This window comes from Apodemus sylvaticus, chromosome 14 (assembly GCF_947179515.1).
Source record: "Apodemus sylvaticus chromosome 14, mApoSyl1.1, whole genome shotgun sequence".
NCBI lineage: Eukaryota > Metazoa > Chordata > Mammalia > Rodentia > Muridae > Apodemus > Apodemus sylvaticus.
Window position 1 is genome coordinate 21372398 of NC_067485.1, and position 20339 is coordinate 21392736.

Consider the following 20339-nt stretch of genomic DNA (forward strand, 5'->3'; position numbering starts at 1 on the left):
CCCAATTCTCCTGCCCCAGACTCGCATGGGCTGAGATTACAGACACTCATGACCACACCCAGTTTGGGGGGGGTGTCTGTTTTAAAGTCAGATCATAGGAAAAGAGAGGGAAAAGCAGCTCCTCAAATCAGAGCCTTTGATGGTGCTTCCCTCTGCAGCCTCTCCCGGTGGGAGTGTCTCCTGCTGCTGCCTGCTTCACGCTGGCCTTCCCGGCGGTCTGCCGCTTGCCAGGTAGACATTGTTCACACAAGGGTGGTGACTCAGAATTCAAAGTCTCCACGAGACTGAGACAGGAATTGTTCCATAAGAGTTCCTGGCATCGGTACGTGGCTGGGTTTGGACATGTGGTTGTGATTTCTCTGGCAGATATTTCCTCTCTGGGAGCTGGTAAGATGGCTCAGTGGTTAAGAGCATTGATTGTTCTTCCAGAGGTCCTGAGTTCAATTCCCAGCAACCACATGGGGACTCCGAACCATTTGTGATGGGATCTGATGCCCTCTTCTGGTGTGTCTGAAGACATCTACAGTGTACCCATATATATATATATATATATATATATATATATATATATATATATATATATAGTCTCCTGCTCATAGAGAGCTGGCCCCTGCAGGGGAGAGGAGGAGGAGATATGGGGAGAGAATATTCAGAGACAAACTTGGAAGAGAAGGCACGTGGGTGAAGCAAGTGCCTAACTTTTATTAAGGAAACTTTCAAAGCCTTGGTTCTATTTCACTTATACATTCATGATCTTATTTATGCTCTATTTTTTTTGAGACTGCATTTTATATTGTAGCACAAGTAAGCCTAAAGTTTCTGGTCATTCTCCTACCCCAGCCTTCAAAGTGATGGGATTACATGAGTCACCATGGCAGGATTCATCGTCCATATTGTGTTTTGTTTATTAAAAAAAATTTGAATAGTTTTTGTCACTGTCTCAAAGTTGTCTTAGTGCTTCCTTATAAGTGACTGTACATGGAATTCCCTTGAGACTTATAGTGAGAAGAATTATTTGGGGATTCTGCTGCTGAGTGGGGTACATGAGTGTATCGTGGGAGGCACTGTTAGAATAGGGGGCACTACCATAGATTCAGTATAGCCCTGAAGCCAGGTGAAATCTCAAGTGTATTGGTCTGGCACCGACTCTGAAGACATAACCCAAAGACTCACTGGGCATCTCGGTTCGAAACTTGCTCCATCCCAGAGCCCTGGGCTCTGGGCTCTCATTTGACTGAAATAAACTTACTCAGGTAAAGAAGTGACGTGGAATGGCGCCAACCTTTCTGTAAAAACAACTTACAGAAATGCAGCATCTACTAGAAAAAGTGTAGGGGTGCGGGAGTTGTGATCCCAGCCCTTGGGACGCTGAGGCAGGAGGAGCATGAATTCAAGGCTAGCCCCTCATGACACAGCCAATTTGAGGCTAGCCTGAGCAACAAGAGATGCTGTAAGGAAAGAAACGTGACTCTTCAGCCTCCAAAAACAGAAGAAGGGGTGGAGGGGGAGAGAAGAGGCAGAGAAATATTTGAGTTGCCAAATTGCCTACTCTATTTCATTTAAAAAGTACATCTAGGCTGGAGAGGTGGCTGGTGGTCAAGACAGCCACTTACTGCTCTTGTAGGGGACCCAAGTTCGGACCCAGCACCCACATGGTATTTCGTAGCTGCCTATAACTACAGTGTCAAGAGACCCAATGCTCTTTTGTAGTCTTTGTAGGCACTGGTGTGCATAAACTCTCTCTCTCTCACACACACACACACACACACACACACACACACATACACAAATTGTAAACAAGTAAGCAAATGTTTAAGAAAAGTACACCTTTAAACTTAGTCACTATCTTGATTCCTACTGGTTCTTTAGACCAGGTAATATTTTATCTATTTTAACACTTGGGCCATAATCTGGTTTTGGAATTCCAACTGAGAGGGTATTGGTCTGGCATTGAATCTGAAGACATAACCCAAAGACTCACTGGGCATCTCAGTTTGAAACTTGCTCCATCACAGAGCCCTGGGCTCTTGAGATCTCATTTGACTGAGATCTCTTAGTCTTGTTGTTAATGTTGTTTTTGTTGGTTGGTGAGTTGATTGGTTGGTTTGGCTTGGTGGGGTTTCTCCCCTAGAGCTAATGTTTTCATTTCCCCCCCCCCCTGTCTTCTCTCTTTCCTGTTCCCATCCCCCACTCCTGATCTCTCCTCCTTCTCAGAATCCGGAGCTGCTACTGCCAGCCTAGAGAACCCACGGGGAGATGATTCCTCATGAAGGGCCTGGATCCCCTACAGAAATCCAATGTGACTCTCTGTTTATCAGACTAAAACCAGAGCCAGCCAGACAGTGAGGCAGCCACCGTGGAGGGGGGACGGCGAAAAATGAAATCCAACCAAGAACGGAGCAATGAATGCCTGCCTCCCAAGAAACGAGAGATCCCCGCCACCAGCCGGCCCTCTGAGGAGAAGGCCACTGCTCTGCCCAGCGACAACCACTGCGTGGAGGGCGTGGCGTGGCTCCCCAGCACCCCTGGCAGCCGTGGCCATGGGAGTGGGCGGCATGGGCCAGCAGGGACTTCCGGGGAGCATGGTTTACAAGGAATGGGTTTACATAAAGCACTGTCCGCAGGGCTGGATTACTCCCCACCCAGTGCCCCCAGGTCAGTCCCCACAGCCAACACGCTGCCCACCGTGTACCCTCCTCCTCAGTCAGGGACCCCGGTGTCTCCTGTGCAGTACGCCCACCTCTCGCATACCTTCCAGTTCATTGGGTCCTCCCAATACAGTGGGCCTTACGCGGGCTTTATCCCTTCCCAGCTGATCTCCCCGTCTGGCAACCCAGTCACCAGTGCGGTGGCCTCCGCTGCAGGGGCCACCACTCCCTCACAGCGCTCCCAGCTGGAGGCCTATTCCACCCTGCTGGCCAACATGGGCAGTCTGAGCCAGGCACCAGGACATAAGGTCGAGCCCGCTCCACAGCAGCATCTCAGCAGGGCAGCGGGATTAGTCAACCCGGGGTCCCCTCCACCCACCCAGCAGAACCAGTACATTCATATTTCCAGCTCTCCACAGAGCTCCGGGCGGGCAGCATCTCCTCCACCCATCCCGGTCCACCTCCATCCCCATCAGACGATGATCCCGCACACGCTCACCCTGGGGCCTTCATCCCAGGTGGTTGTACAGTACAGTGACGCCGCCGCCGCCGCCGCCGGAGGCCACTTTGTTCCTCGAGAGTCCACCAAAAAAGCAGAGAGCAGCAGGTTGCAGCAGGCTATGCAAGCCAAGGAGGTCCTGAATGGAGAGATGGAGAAGAACCGGAGGTACGGGCCGTCATCGTCTGTGGAGCTGAGCCTGGGAAAGGCAAGCAACAAGTCAGTGCCTCATCCCTACGAGTCCAGGCACGTGGTGGTCCACCCAAGCCCAGCAGACTACAGCAATCGCGATACCTCCGGGGTCCGTGGATCTGTGATGGTCCTGCCCAATAGCAGCACGTCCTCAGTCGACCTGGAGGCACAGCAGGCCACGCATCGAGAGGCCTCCCCGTCCACCCTCAATGACAAGAGCGGCCTGCACCTAGGGAAACCCGGCCACAGGTCCTATGCGCTGTCCCCCCACACGGTCATCCAGACCACACACAGTGCATCAGAGCCTCTCCCGGTGGGCCTCCCCGCCACGGCCTTCTACGCTGGTACTCAACCTCCTGTCATCGGCTACCTGAGCGGCCAGCAGCAAGCAATCACCTACGCTGGCGGCCTGCCGCAGCACCTGGTGATCCCGGGTACCCAGCCCCTGCTCATCCCAGTCGGCAGCCCTGACATGGACACACCCGGGGCAGCCTCGGCCATAGTGACGTCATCACCCCAGTTCGCTGCAGTACCTCACACGTTTGTCACCACCGCCCTGCCCAAGAGCGAGAACTTCAACCCGGAGGCTCTGGTCACCCAGGCTGCCTACCCAGCCATGGTGCAGGCCCAGATCCACCTGCCGGTGGTGCAGTCCGTGGCATCCCCCGCCACGGCGTCACCCACGCTGCCGCCCTATTTCATGAAAGGCTCCATCATCCAGCTGGCCAACGGGGAGCTGAAGAAGGTGGAGGACCTGAAGACGGAGGATTTCATCCAGAGTGCGGAGATTAGCAATGACCTCAAGATCGACTCCAGTACTGTGGAGAGAATCGAGGACAGCCGCAGCCCGGGTGTGGCCGTGATACAATTTGCTGTTGGTGAACACCGAGCCCAGGTAACTTACCCTCGCCAGGGTCATCCATCCCCATCTCTTGGCAAGGTGACTGCATTTGGCAGGTAGGGTTCCCATTGTCACTGGGGATCAAGGTTGGGGGCGGGGGTGGATGTGGAAGAGGAGAGAGACACCCTTCGGTGCTAAAGAAGATTCCTTAAGAGAGAGACACCACAGATAGTATGCTTGGCAGGTACTAAAGATGTGTCAGGGGCTCTTGTTATAGGTTTGGAGTCATAGGAAGAGGGGGGTAGGGGTAGTTTAATACCACATGACCTAGATTACGTGCCAAAAGTCACAAAGTAGGAAAATAGACACCCAGTATGTCTTCAGCTGCACGGGATCTAACCGATGCCCGTGAATCTCTGATCCTCCCGCCTCCATCCCCAGAGTTGTGGGATTACAGGCATGTATCACCATGCCTAGCTTATTTGGTTTTGGGAATCAAGCCCAGGATTATGCCTGCTAGGCAAGGACTCTGCTAATTGAGCCTCCTTTCCAGAATCTTCAATCATCTCCCGGCGTTCATCCATAGCCTACTTACATGAAACAGGCACTTTACTGACCACACTTCTGAGAGTCAGCCAGGCTTGTCCCCACCCCCACCCCCACCCCTGCCATGGGCAAATCCCCCAAAAGACCAGATGTGGGATCTTGGTCAAGGTCACAGGCCCTGCTTCCCTGAAGCCTTTTAACCTAGAATGTTCTTTATGGATAAATGCCACAGTCCTTCAGTATTTGATAAGACCAGGAAAGTTTTCTGGAAAGTTCTGATTCTGAGGAGAAGATGGTGGCATGCCTGTTTAGAGCATGTAAGGCTATTGTTTACTTCTCGCTCGAAATGATGTCAGCACAATGGACTCTCATGCCCTAATCGAATCATGGAAATACATCAAGATGTGTTCTCCTTCAGTTTTAGTCCTTAGCATTCGATTCTGACCAGAGGCAATCAAGCAAAGCATTGATTTACTTGTTTCAATGCTGGGAATTGAACCCAGCAATCTTTCTGTTTGCCCCTGCTCAGAACTCCTCAAAATGAATATGCAAACCTTGAAGAGATTGGCTTCCCTGTGAGGTCAGCCTCCTGCTCCCCCCTATATACACAAACACACCATTGCCTGACAGCAGGGGTCGTAGCTGCGTGATGGACAGATTATCTGGGTCTCTCCCGTGATGGAAAGTGCCATTGCAAAGCTAGACCAGAGGCCTGTGGTCTGCTAATGAGACTTCTTGGGTTTTGGGCCATGGAAATAAAAGAACAAGGCTCAGACCCAAGCAGTGATTTGTGGCTTTATTTTAGAAGCCGATCAGAGATCGGCTGACATCATCGCAGCTGAACTGCTCCACAAGCAGCACTTACACAGGCAGCAGGCTTGGAATCGCAGAGCTAGAAGGAGACAAAGGGAGCAAGGGGGAGCCTGGTAAGGGAGGCAGAATGACGGCAGACTTCATTGATCTTGCAACGCCTGCCCTCCGTCTCCAGTATCTCTCGAAAGACCTTTCTCCATAGCCTGATGTCCTGGTCTCGGCAATTGGTTAGATACAGCCCACAGCCGCGCCCACAGGGAAATAGAGAAACCAGCAAATTGTTGGACTTCCGGAGCGAAATCCCATTAGGATCAGTTAGGGAACTTGTAGAAGAAAGATGGTTTCTCTCAGATAGAAATAGCTTTGTGATCCTGGACATAAATCCTGCAGGAGCAGAAATCTGCAAGGACCGTTGGCTGCAGACAACCTCCAAGGTCCTTCCCTGAGAACACTGAGGGGTGGTGAGGAGAGCTAGAAGACCAGATATGCATTTATGTGGAGCAAGAAACTTTCCAATGTCCACCACCCCTAACTGCCCCTCCCCCAGCTGATGCTCTCTCTCCTCTAAAACAGGCTAACCTAAGGGTGCTGTTTAAAGACAGTCTTCTCCGCCTGTAGATTTTTGTTTTGTTTTTCACTGTTGTTTTCAGTTTTTCAATTTAGTGTGTCTGTCTGGCTATGTGTGCATATGTGTGTGCGTTTAGTGTCTGTGTGTCTATCTATATGGTATGTGTATATGTACATGTCTATGGTATATGTGTATGTCTATGGTGTATGTGTGTATATGTGTGTGTGTCTATCTGTCTGTCTATGGAGTGTGTCTTAGTTAGTGTTTTACTGCTGTGAACAGACACCCTAACCAATGCAAGTTTTATAAAAGAACATTTAATTGGGGCTGGCTTATAGGCTCAGAGGTTCAGTCCATTATCATCAAGGCAGGAGCATGGCAGCATCCAGGCAGATATGGGGCAGGAGGAGCTGAGAGTTCTACATCTTCATCTGAAGGCTGCTAGTAGAAGACTGACTTCCAGGCAACTAGGGTGAGGATCTTAAGCCCACACCCACAGTGACACACCTACTTCAACAAGGCCACACCTCCTAATAGGGTTACTCCCTGAACTAATCATATATGAACCATCACAGAGTGTGTGTGTGTGTGTATATACACACACACACATACATATATATATGATATACATGTGTCTGTCTATGAGATATATGTATGTGTGTATGTGTGTCTGTCTGCCTATAGAGTTTATGTGTGTGTGTGTATGTCTATCTGTCTATAGTGTGTATGTGTATGTCTATGGTATGGGTGTGTGAATCTAGTTCCTTGTACATCACCAGACAAGAGCTGTACTGTTTAAGGTTTCTCCCCTTCACCTTCCCCAGCTGTTTGTTTGCTTGTTTTTGTTTTAAACCTTCGATTTCTTGTCTTCCAGAACAAAGTTGGTTGTTTTCATTTGCTTCAGTAATCAAAAGTTACAAGTATATTCAGGGGAGAGCTTAGTGGCAGCCAGCTAATCAGACTCGGATATTGTAGGAAAAGAAGTAGGTGTCTATGTTGGTGACACTGTGTGTGTGTGTGTGTGTGTGTGTGTGTGAGAGAGAGAGAGAGAGAGAGAGACAGAGAGACAGAGAAAGAGGGGAAGGGAGGGAAGGAGAGAGGGAGGGAGGGAGGGGTAGGGGAGGGGAGAATTATATGTATAAGAGTGTGGGCGCAAAAGCCAGTAGACCCCATAAGGAAGCCAGAGAAGGATGCTGGCTGCCTTCCTCTACCTCTCTACCTCCCTGCCTTACTACCTTCTGATGAGGACTTTTTCCTTTAGTCTTGGCTGGCTGACAAGCAAGTCCTGGAAATGTATGCTCTCCACTGCTGGATATCCAAGCATACACAACCTGCCGCACACCGCCACCCGTCCTCCCCCCTACCCCCCGGACTTTTACTTGGGTGTTAGGGATTCAAACTCAAGCCCTCTTGTTTGCATGGTAAATACCCTTACCCACAGAGCCATGTCCCCATGCCCTTGGCCACTGCCGTTTTTAAGGAGCTGAATCCTAACTTCTCTTGTGGAGAGATGCCACCAGTGTTGACTCTGTCTGGCATTCATGATGAGGTAACAACAGTATAAGAGGAACATGCTTTTTGGGTTCATCATCCACCATTTCTGCAGCTTTGTTACAAAGTATTACAGCCTTGAAGAACAGCGCTACACTGTTACATCCTTGACATCCTTGACGAACAGTGCTATGGGGAAGGCTATAAGCATCGGTCCCTATCACTGTGTTTGCCAAAGAAAGCAGGCCTCTTTCCTCTCAAGGTGATCAAGTAGTGCATCCCACAAAGGCAGGGACAATGTTCCTGCTCCTGCAGTGCCTTGGTTCAGCCCCACAGGACTTCAGAGTTCTTTCCGTGGGTTTGTCCCCAAATATAACCCACTTCCTGTTCTCCAAGTATTGAGCCGTGAACCTCTGGCATGGCTCCGTTATGGGATTCAGAGTCAAAAAGGAAAAGGAAAAGAAAAAGGAATTTGCATTATGGTTTTGCTGGGTCGGAAGCAAGTGATGAATGAGCTGGGGAAATGCATTTGTAGATACTTCAAGCCCAAAATGTCTCAGTCTCACTCTGCCCCTCCTACCCGGCAGCCCTAGCTCCTGGCACACGGTTCACCATTCTGTAAGCAACGTTGACCCTGAAAGGGAAGAGGTTTGCTTCTGAAGAGAGAATGCACCTTTGTGTGCTCCGAAAATAATTTACAGAGAGAAAAGAAGTCTTTTCCACACTAGTCAGAAAGATGGCTCCCTCAGTGAACCCAGCCGGCCACCTAAGCCTGCCTCTCTCCTTGTCGTCTGTCCCTGTGCTGAGGAAGGCCATTGCTCCCACTTCTGCTAGGCAGTGTAAGTGGGCACGCTAGCTTGCATGAGAATGGGTATCCAGCCATCAGGAGCCGGACATGAGTAAGGACCGGAAGTTCACCCCTTCAGAGCAGCATGAACCCACCATGTACAAATAGACGGCCTGTAAGAAATTGGCCGCTGAAGCTGGAGAGAGGGCTCAGCGGTTAAGAGAATTGACTGCTCTTCCAGAGATCCTGAGTTCACTTCCCAGCAACCACATGGTGGCTCACAACCATCTGTAATGAGATGGGATGCCCTCTTCTGGTGTGTCTGAAGAGTGTGACAGTGTACTCACCATGTATAAAATAAATAAATAAATCTTTAAAAAGAAAAAAAGAAAAGAAAAGAAATCGGCAGCTGTGTCACCACTGGGAAAGCCCCTGTCTAAAAGCACACCACTGGCTGCCTTTCGCTTCTGTCCTTCAGTGCCTTATTGTGGGCAGCGGGCTGTGCATCTCTGTTCCTGGGCTCCTAGACATCCGCCTTTCTGAAGAGCACCCAGGATGCACATAGCAGCGCCTTTGTAAAGTGTGCTGTCGTAAAGTGCTCCGGCCCACCGCTTCCCTCTGGCTCTGTGTTATTGTGACTGTCTGTCACTTCCCAGGTCCTCCTGAGGTGACTGCTTCTCTTGCTTCCTTGGCGGCTCCTTAATAGTCACTGCTACTCCCTTCTCCCGGTGCGGGCAGGTGCACACGCTCCTGTGGCCAGCTATGATGGGGTGCTCGCTCTGTGTGGACTGATGGCCTTTCTTTCATTCCACTATTTCTCGGTTGGACTGCTGTGGACTGTGAGTCACTGGTGGCGATGTTTTAATGGATTAGCTGGATCCTAAAAATAGTCCAGGCACTCATGCAAGCAGTAAATAAGAAGAGTCAGTCCCTTAGCTACTAAGAGAATCAAGTTCAACAGTATCTACTGTTCAGGCTGCTAGAAACAAAACCAAATTCATCAGAACATAAATGGCCAGCGGGCCGAGGAAGGCCGTGTGCTTGGTCTGTGGACCAGTTGTAAACGACACCTTACTTTCTCTCAGTCCTGATGTCAAAAGGCTCCCTCTAGGAAACTGCATCAAACCATTGTTGTTTGTAGGTGCCTTTTGACCCCATAGGTGGCACAGGACTGTCGTCCTCGCTACCTGGGCAGGAGGATGACTCAAGCCAGGAAGTTTGAGAGGAGCCTGGGCATCCTAGCCATCAAAACAGAAGAAAATCTGTTTCTCTGCAACGTTCGGGAGATGTGAGTGTCCCCAGCTTGATGGTCTTATTCTTGATGGCTGGTTGCTTCAGACCATGGTCTTTATGGCTTGGCTCTGTTTCACTTTGTCTTAAGGAGTCACCCAGCCTGACCTTAAACTCTTGGCAGTCCCCCTGCCTCAGACTCCTGAGAGCTGAGATCATAATTGGATCTCTGAGGCTCACTGGCTAGCCAGCCTAACCTACTCTAGATCTATATCAAAGACCCTGTCTCAAAGGTAGGTAGGTAGATAGATGGCTGGCTGGCTGGATGGATGGATAGATGGACGGACGGACAAACGGTGAATAGAGCCTAAGGAATAGCCAAGGTTATTCTCTGGATTCTGTATGCACATAGACGTTCCCTCCCCCTCCCCTCACTTTATTAAATCTTATACTGGGCTCAGTAGAAAAAGACACTTGCCACCAAGCCTGACAGGGTGAGTTTGATCCCAGAACTACCATGGTAAAAGGAAAGGGCCAACTCCCACAAGTTGTCCTCTGACTTCTTCACAAAGTTCTCTCTTCTCTCTCTCTCTCTCTCTCTCTCTCTCTCTCTCTCTCTCTCTCTCTCTCTCTCTCTGTCTGTCTCTCCCCCTCTCTCTCTGTCTCTCCCTCTCCCCCACCTCTTTCACACTCTCTCTCTCTCTCTCTCTCTCTCTCCCTCTCTCTCTGTCTCTCCCTCTCCCCCACCTCTTTCACTCTCTCTCTCTCTCTCTCTCTCTCTCTCTCTCTCTCTCTCTCTCTCACTCACACACACACACACACACACACACACACACACGATATACAAATTGTTATAAAAATAAATTTTAGAAATTCTTTTGATTTCTAGCTGGTCAGTAGTGGCACAGGCCTTTATTTTATTTGATCTTAGCATTTGGGAGGCAGAGGCAGGCAGATCTTTGTAAGTATGAAGCCAGCCTGGCCTACAGAGTGTGTTCTAGGACAGCCAAAACTATACAGAGAAACTCTGTCTTGAAAAGCCAATGTATACATTTTATCTTTACTTTAATTATGTGTATATGTGTATGTCTTAAGTGTGAGTTTGGACATATGAGTAGTGTCCACAGAAGCCAGATGGGGCACCGGATGTCCCTGGAACTAGAGTTATAGCTGACACAGGTGCTAGGAATCTAACTCAGGCCCTCTAGAAGAGTAACAATGCATGCTTTTAACCTTTTAGTCAATTCTTCAGCCCCTAATTAAAATATTAAACCAGCCAGGCAGTGGTGCCACATCCCTTTAATGCCAGCACTCTGGAGACAGAGGCAGGTGAATTTCTGAATTGGAGCCAGCCTGGTCTACAGAGTGAGTTCTAGGACAGCCAATGCTACACAGAGAAACCCTGTCAAACAAACAAACAAACAAACCAAAACCTTTACATTGTGTGTTAAATTTATTATAACTGAGCCAGTATCAATAGGCTATAATTGACTACAGTCTATAGTTTGGATTAGAGTTTACTCTGATTTGTGCCTTCTGAGAGTTTTAATAAATGCAGTGGTCCCTGTAGCCAGTCTTATAGTACCATCCTGAATAGTTTTACCGCTCTAAAAATCCTTTATAGTTTTCCTGTTTACCCCTCTCCCAATGTCTCACCTCAGAGCATGGAGATCTACTAATCTTCACTGTTTCTAGTTTTGCCCCCTTCCAGAGTGATCTATAGTTGAGAGCACGGAGGATGCCACTTGTCACTTGACAACATGCATCTGAGGTTTTCCTCCATGTGTTGCTGAAGCTTTGTTGGCTCTTACTTTTTGTTTCAATACAAAATTGAGACCTTTTCTTTTATCGTTGTCTTTGGTGACTTGTTTTGTATTTTTTTAAGTATGGTATCATTGGGCAGCCTAGGCTGTGAACCTCTCGCTGTGGCTTCCAATAGTTAGTGTTGCACGCATGGGCTAACTACAACTGATACTGAGTGTGGTGTTGTGTGTGTGTGTGTGTGTGTGTGTGTCCAGGACCTCATACATGTTCAGCAAGCGCTCTGTCACCAAGATACCTTTCTAACCTATAATGTTAAGTCACGTGGGAATAGAAACAATGCAACCCATCCAGTGCAGAACCTCACAGCATCAGCTGTGTGGTCATTGATTGGGCAGTGTCCATCATAGCCAAACATGGCCTTCCTGATGGGATCCTCCCATTGGAAAGTCCTGGAGCCCTGCCCTGCCCTGTGATTTATGGTTTGTGTTTGATGTTATCCTAATGCAAGGATGTGGGTTATCTGAGCAGCCCCAAAAGGCTTCCACAAAAGGCTAAGTCACGTGGCTAGATGCTTTAAATAGAATGCGCCCAGATCCTTTCACACTTTACTGAGGCGCTTGAAGGGTTTTATTAGTGATTTTTAAACACTGACATCAGTAGCTAACTCTCAGCCCCTTCAGCCTCACTGTGGAGTTCTCTGCTTTGCTTCGTGCTGAGGGCATAGTCCTGCAGATCCTTCTCAGAGGAAAAGAAGAGGTGAGAGAGGATTTTGTCGTTTCACTCGGGACAGTCAGGAACTCCAGGCTCAGTAATCTGATCCAAAGCAAGACTTACTCACTGAAGGCAGCTTCGGGGAAGCTGATGGCTTCTAGCTCCAGGAGGAGCTAGAGGAGGAGATGGTGCTAACTTGGGGTGAGAGAGGAACACTTGGTAAAGCAGACACTCTTCCCATTTGTGAAAACAGGGAGTTTCAGGAAGGAAGAAGAGATGCGTTTAAACAACAGACGTTCTCTTTCCTCCTGCCCTGCTTTTGGTGAAATGTCCATATGTGTGTGTGGATGCAGTGCTAATCTAAGATTGAAATATGCAATCAAACAGCAGATCTATCTATGTGTGTATAGTGTTTAGATACAGTCTTGTTGACTAACTCATTACCGGGATTTTATGGTGTTTCTCACATTGAAGAGCTAAGTGCTATGTGAAAAGCTGATCCTTAACTGTGATATAAATGCACAGTTATGAGCCAGGAAGTGAGGCCTTGCTGCCTCCATGTCTGGCTTTCTCTCCATCCAGAAGGACAAGTGGTTTCTCCATTGTCTTCAGCAGTGCCCTCTGCTGGTCATCTCTACCACTGCAGTGTTTTCCACTTAGAAGTCAAACCATCTCTTGGAATTTTACTGAGTATCTCTTATATCTGAAAGCATCCTCGACTCTGGGGATAGCAATGTGCGCTTACAGAATACTTGGGAAACTCTGGGAGTAAAGTACAAAGATAGTGCATCAAAATACAAGCATTCTGTGGAAAATGCAATGTTTATAAGAAAGAAGTTAGTGAAGGATGGGTCACTGTATGAAACAGGATGTCAGGAAGGCTCTGTCTGAAGTGCACAGACTGCACAGGAGGCAAGTGTCTTTAGAGTTAAAGAAACACACACACACACACACACATATGTTCCTGTGTGTAGTGAGGAGCCGTGGCAGGTGAGTCCTGTAAAACTTGTTCTGGTGACATTTTTCTCCAAGTGACATGCTTGGCCAAAACTGAGGTGGTGAACATCATGAGAAACTGTCTAGACGTTATGGAAGAGAATCCAGTAATGCTTGTCTGTGATTTGGATGTGGGTATTGGAAAGAAGGAAGAGAAGATATTGTGATTTCCAGGGTTTGGAGCTGAACGATGGGAACAACAGGGAAAGGGTGGGAACAAGGGAGCCACTGTCAGGAGGTCTGTCTCTCTCAGAGACATCTGAATGGCTTGTATTGAGATAATAGGTAGCCAATATCTAACCTATAAAGCCCTAGGAAGCTACTGGTCTACAGAAGATAAGGACCTCTGTCTTACACAAGTCCCTTTCATGGTTTCTCTTGCTTAGTTGAAACTGCTGTCTATCACAGGAATGTTAAGTCACCTCTTTACCATATTGTAATGTCATGTAGGTAAAATTCAGGAGGGTATAGAAGAAAGGGAAGGTTTTGGGGGGAGGGGTCTGGCATTGAATCTTCGTTCCATTGGCTAATGACTATAATATTAGGAAGACGATTTTACTTGCCCATTTAGAAAGCTAAAACGGCACAATTTGTTTCACTAGCATGCTATAAGCATTCAAAGGTACCTTTGTGAGTCAGAGCCTTTGACAAATAGAAGGCACTCCGAAAGAAAATGTAATAGAATGCCTGTTACCTATTCCTCGACTCTCTCGGACGTGTAAACAATGCTGGTTCATCCTTTGCACACCCAACACATTCCTGTCTACCTTGATTTGGGGGGGAGGGTTCTTTGTTTGTTTGTTTGTAACTCACCTGTGCAGGTGATCATAGCTGCTGTGAATGGGTGGGTACCGTGGCCATGCCATGTCCCAAAGACAGCCAGCACTCCCCCCTCCTTCCAGCTCTTACTCCCTCAGCCCGCCCTCCTCTGGGATGGCCCCAGAGCCTCGGCAGGGGGTTGATACAGATGTCCTATTTAAGGCCAAGCACCCCATAGATATTTCTTCTCAGCATGTTAATGAGTTTAATGAGTCTCCACCTTAACTGCTAGCCACTTCAGAGAGAGCAGAAAATTTTTAGCAGCCTTAATATGATTAAAATACGAGCCGGGCGGTGGCGGTGGTGACGCACACCTTTAATCCCAGCACTTGGGAGGCAGAGGCAGGCAGATTTCTGAGTTCGAGGCCAGCCTGGTCTACAAAGTGAGTTCCAGGACAGCCAGGGCTACACAGAGAAACCCTGTCTCACAAAAACAAAACCATATGTGTGTGTGTGTGTGTGTGTGTGTGTGTGTGTGTATGATTACAATAACCCAGAACAATGAGATTTCCTTCCAAATAACATGGGCTGTGAATTTTTTTTTTCTTTCTAAAACATCCTTCCGTGTTCTACAGATCCAACAAAGAAAGGAAGCTCAGTAATTCAAGAAACCAGCATAGTGGGATGAACCCTGGGGTGGAACATGAGACATTAGCACGCAAAGCAACCTGGTGGCTGGACCATATCTGTCCCCGTAGTGTCTACTCGCAAAAGCCCTCCAATACTGCCCATCCTTCAGGGTCCCAAGGAAGACCTCCGTACTGGTCCAAGCCCTTATAGATGATGCCCTCCTTAAATTCGTTGACCACTTAAGTTCATTAGTTTCAAGTATTATGCTCATCCCCCCTTTAAGGGCAAGGAATCCAGTGGCAAACAGGTCCACACTTTTCTTCACAGAGCTTGGTCTGACCAGAATTTAGCATGACTGTAGCTGGCATTTTGAGTCACCTGCGGAGCCTCACACATGGGCACGTTGTGGTTGCTGGTGATCAGTAGATGATTTTACCAGCCCCCCCCTACAAACCTGATATCTGGTAAAATGTTTTGTATGATGTAAGGACTTCACATTTGTCTCATTAGCTTCAGCCCAGGGTCTGCATATGGTAAGTGCAGCCGTGGCTGTGGTTAGCACACTCGGCTCGGTTCAGAGGATCACTGTAAGGGTGAGAGGCTGGTAAACAAACTCTCTGTTTTTTTTTTTCTTCTCATCCTTCCCATGTGTTTCTGTGTTAAATAAAACACTCCAGGGACCTAGAGAGATAGCTGAGTTAGTGAACTTCTTCCCACACAAACAGGAGGGCTTGAGTTTGCCCAGACCCATGCCAAGTGCACACACTGACTTGTAATCTCTGCACCCGCTGGGGAGGTGGAGATAGAATCCTCAAGGCTTGTTGCCCACCAGCCTCGCCTATGTGATAATCTCCAAGCCATTAAGAGATCCTACTTAAAAAAGGGGGTGGAATAGAGGGATGGCTGCAGTCACAGTGTCCTGTCTAGAAGCTAGCATTTCTCAGTGCTTCTCCCAGTCTGACTCCCATGTCCCCCCAACCCCCATCCCTTCCAAGAGCCTTCCTGAGCCTCTGTGCATACATGATTTTATGTGCACACATCCAAACGTGCGTGCACATGCAGACACCACACATAAACGGTTTTCTCACGTTCCCTTCCCTTTGCCTCCTTCTGTTTGTTTCCACAGGTCAGTGTCGAAGTTTTGGTAGAGTATCCTTTTTTTGTATTTGGACAGGGCTGGTCATCCTGCTGTCCTGAGCGGACCAGCCAGCTCTTTGATCTGCCGTGTTCCAAACTCTCCGTTGGGGACGTCTGCATCTCGCTCACCCTCAAGAACCTGAAGAATGGCTCTGTTAAAAAGGGCCAGCCTGTGGACCCTGCCAGCGTCCTGCTGAAGCACACGAAGACCGACAGCCTGGCTGGCAGCAGACACAGATACGCCGAGCAGGAGAACGGAATCAACCAGGGAAGCGCCCAGGTGCTCTCTGAGAACGGCGAACTGAAGTTTCCAGAAAGAGTAGGATTGCCCGCAGCACCCTTCCTCAGCAAAATAGAACCGAGCAAGCCCACGGCCACGAGGAAGAGGAGGTGGTCAGCGCCAGAGACCCGCAAACTGGAGAAGTCGGAGGACGAGCCGCCTTTGACTCTTCCGAAGCCTTCGCTCATTCCTCAGGAGGTTAAGATCTGCATCGAAGGCCGATCTAACGTGGGCAAGTAGAGACTGCGGGCAGCGGGGGGCCGGGGCCTCCTGTGCTGTCTGTATCCAGATTACTGTACTGTAGGCTAAATAACACAGTATTTACATGTTATCCTCTTTAGGTTTGTATTCTAACCTTGTCATTAGAGTCAAACAGGTGTGTCGCAGGAGACTGGTGCATTGGCACTGGCTGCGAGTGTCTGCTGAGGAGCTGGCAGGTGGAGGGCGGTCAGAACCGTGGCTGTGCAGCTCCGGGGCATCCTAGGTGACCCTGAATGTGGCTTCAGCAGCACCTGCCTTCTCCGGCAGCACAGAGTTGAGGGGCATCAGTTCCCACTGGTCTCAAGAGCAAACACAGTGGGAAGTAACCTGCAAGGGTGTGCCTGGGTGTGTCCCTTGTGAAGGGGTATGCGGGTGCCATGGCGGTGAGGGAGGGTCTCTCTTTCTCTGCCTCCTTCTCCCTCACTTGCTCCCTCTCAGCATGGGATTGGGGGACCTGGGTTTCCTGCATTCAAAGTCATCAGGATCCCCCGCTTCCAGGCATTGTACGGAGGCATCGGACGGCAGATGGGAAACTAGTTTCAAAGAACGTGGTTCTCTCCAACATATTTTACAATAAAAAGCAACTTTTAATCATAGATAGATAGATATATATATTTCCCCCCATGGGGCCTGACTGCACTGAGTTTTTTGTTTTGTTTTGTTGGGGTTTTTTTTTTGTTTTGTTTGTTTTTTAAAAGCAGCTGCCACTAGCAGGATTTCATTTCTGCTTTACTGGTCCAGTGACATCACCAGTTGTCATGGTGGGCAGGGAAATCCTTGCTCGGGCCACTCCTGGTCAGGCCGGTAGCAGTAGGATTGGGGGACAGAGGGAGCACCCACACTGGTTTCTGGGCAGTGTTAGGAAAACCAATCAGGTTATTTGCATTGACTTTTGCTCCTGAGAGGAAAATGCAAGACCCCCTCCCCCTTCCCGAGAGAGCCAGGGTAGCTCTCCCAGCTGGGCTGGCAGCCTCTCTTTTCTATCTTTTAGGTCTAGTACTGTTCATGACTATGGGCAACTCGGGTGCCACTTTTTTTTTCTTTTCCTCAATCCCAGTGCGACATGAGGAATTCGATCTGGAAGATGTTAGTCTGTTACTATCTCGTTAACAGTTAAAAATGCTGTACAGGCTTCTAAACCAAGCATCTTGGTCTGTCATTCAGCAAGTACTGTATCTCACTTTTGACTCTTTGGGGGGGGGGGGGAAAGACAAGCCTAAGTTGCTTTTGTTTTTGTGTTTTTGGTTTTTTGTTTTTTGTTTTTTGTTTTTCCTTTTCAACACTGTAACTACACTTCAGCTCTGCGGGTTTGCTCACGAGCCGGCAATCGAAAAACTCCAATCTGGTTTAAAGGGATGAATGTGAATTACAAACTAGCCCGTGACAATATCTGGCCACCGAGTACTACCTGATAGCAGGCACTTGTCACTTTGAAGTTGGAGAAAGAGTTAAAGGCATGCATATGCAGAGTGGGCAGAGAAACTGAGAAAAGACACAGAGGAAAAGACACTCAACTGTGTCCAGTGTTTTTAGGGTGAACTCCTAACGAACTTTGCGATTTGCACATCTTGAGTTTATAATTTGTGTGATATTCCTGCAGTTTTTTAATCTAATAACATTGTGGGAAAGGTTTGGGAGGGTTGCAAGAACGTAAATAAATGTAGCAAAATTCCTTTCTAACTTGCCTAGACCCTAGGCCCTTCTTAGAAGGTTCTGTCCCTTTGAGACTTCATTTTGTCATCTACCACATCTGTCACCAGAAGCCAGGTCTGAGAGTCTTCTTCAGAGTCATTGAGAGTTTTCCATATAGACATTTTACATATATGAGCAAGTATTTTCATTTCTGGAAAAAAAGGTGTTAATATTATTATTTTTTAGAAACTTAGGTTCCTATTTTGAAATCAAACTAGGATCTAATATTTGGTACACAAACCCAGAAAGGGTATTTTCATAAAGTCACAAGTTTTCATTCCCAGAGGTCAAAATATCATTTGTGGGTTCTGAGTGTGTCTTAAAGTACTTTAAACCAAGTTTTATAAATAGGGAGAAGTTTTTAAACATTCTTACTCGGCTGGCTGCAACTAACCTAAATAAGTACTTATTTACTTATTTGATTTTTCTTTTCAGCTATTAAAAAAAAAAAAAGACTTCTTCCATTTTTCAAAATAGAAAAAAAAAAAGAGCCTCCCCTGGCAACCCCCATGTTGTCTACCAGTCCCCAGTCACAGTGGCTTTCATTGGGACTACTGATCCTTTTACAGACCATTTTCTGGGATGTACCAAAAACCTTTGAGTAGGTCCAGAATAGCTGGCTTCTTCCTAAACGTCATCACCCTCTCTGCATGCTAGCCGAGCTGGGTGAACCCATTCTTGCAATCAGACATTTATTTAGTGCTGTGATTCTTTTATTTTATTTTTTTTTAATCTTTCTGTTCAGAGAGACCTTGCTTAATCTTCCCTATCTATGCTCAGGGCACTGGCACTTACTAGGTATTTGTTTTTGTTTTGTTATTTTACCCTTCAATGGTGAGAGGACTTGGAGGCTGCCATGGGCAAGCTATGTGCCGTTACCTACAACAGCCCCTGTGAGCTCAGAAAACACACACACACACACACACACACGGCTCTCTGGCTAACTTTGAGGATTGAACTGACTGTATCCACTAAGCCGACACTAAAACAGGTAAACACACATGGTTCAGAGCAATAGGAATATCATAACTTTTGTGGTTCTATTTCAGGTATAGGAATTATACAAATCATTGGTCCTTCTGAAGTGTCTGTCCCGTCTCACTCTCCAGCTCCCGTAGCATGTGCAATACTTTGTGTGCCAATGGTGTGCTAGCTAAAGTTCATTACCTTTTGGCTTTTTCCTTGTTCGATGGGCTGACCTTTCTTCCCCTCGCTAGCCAGAGAAAGGCTGGAGGGAACAAACCAGGAGAGGCGAGCCCCCTCGATTTCTCCTTAACACGGATGCAGAGTACTGGGGTAGGCAGCCTATGGGAGCCTGTGTGTCTGTCACCAGGACACAATGAGAGCCAGCCAAGGAGACCCGAGGGAAGCACCTTGAAGGTTCATCACCACACTCTGCAAAGGCCCCTCGCTCTGTAGTGAAGCTGAAACAGAGCCAGGAGGCAGCCTGGCTCCCAGGACAAACTCTGGAGCAATGTGGTCTTCAGTCAAATCATTTTCAGTCTCTTCTGTGCCCTTGAGACTTTGATCCCTGCCTTTGACACAAGCAACTTATTGCATATGTGCGTGTTCTGAGCATGCCCACCAATGGCTTTGGAGGGGACCACCTGGCAACCAGTCACCATTCCCTTGGGACAGCTTTCTCTTCAAATAGGAAGAGCACACAGAGGCAGGAGCCACCTCTGATTTGCAGACATTGGTGGGGCCCTCCAGTCTCCCGGAGCACCTGCGGTCAACTGCATAGGGAGCACGGTAATAACAGTGCCCTCATCCGACAAGGATCAGCTATGCGCCTCTGTACCTGTCCTCTTTGCAATATTTACCAACAGCCGTCTTTCATTCTCCTCTTTCCTGCTTTCCATTTTAAAACAAAGTAACAGCAGGCCTTTTTGTGTTTACAACTGAACACAATCACCAAGAAATTAGTCAGGGCAAAAAGAAAACTTAGTAATATTACTCATAAGAAATCAGCAAACAAGAACCTCTTTCTAGGGATTTCTAAATACACAAAGTGACTGTTCCTTAGACTGTTTAACTTTAGAATTATTTCAGTTTGTTTGGGCCACCTTGGGGTCCGTGGGATGGGGTGGGGATTGGGGGAGAGAAGGCCAGGGATACCACTTACCTCAAATCTCTTTAAAAGTGGAAATCCAAATTGCATTTGGGGGGCGGGGGACGGGGGGACCTGCAGGATAATCGTCTATGTTGGTCACATTTTGCTTTTCTCGATTCATCCAACTCAGTTTGGGATGGCCTGATTTTTGTGGTGGTGGCAACAGAATGTCCTTAACTCTGAACCCTGACCTTGTATGTTTTCTGTTAGGTGAGCTTGTTGGGTTCCTCCCCCCTCCCCCGCCCAGGCCCCTTACCCCATAAGGAAGTGGCAGTGTCCTTCCCTCTCCCTTGCAAGGAACCCTGCAGAACCTTCCACACCTCTTACTCAGGGATGGGGCTGGTGTGTGTGTGTGGAACACAGACGTGTTCAGCGACAGCA

At 48.0% G+C, this 20339-nt stretch overlaps 1 protein-coding gene across 6 annotated transcripts in view; it reads left to right on the forward strand.

Moving 5' to 3' along the window:
- Atxn1 (ataxin 1) overlaps nucleotides 1-17354 on the forward strand; it is a 416850-nt gene extending 399496 nt beyond the window's left edge. For all 6 annotated transcript variants that reach the window (XM_052157616.1, XM_052157615.1, XM_052157619.1 and 3 more), the window contains 2 exons: nucleotides 2215-4234; nucleotides 15602-17354. In XM_052157616.1, the coding sequence (XP_052013576.1) occupies nucleotides 2378-4234; nucleotides 15602-16132 (2388 nt within the window). In that variant the 5' untranslated portion in view covers nucleotides 2215-2377 and the 3' untranslated portion in view covers nucleotides 16133-17354. The remainder of the gene's footprint in view (nucleotides 1-2214; nucleotides 4235-15601) is intronic.
- Nucleotides 17355-20339: the final 2985 nt, after the last annotated feature.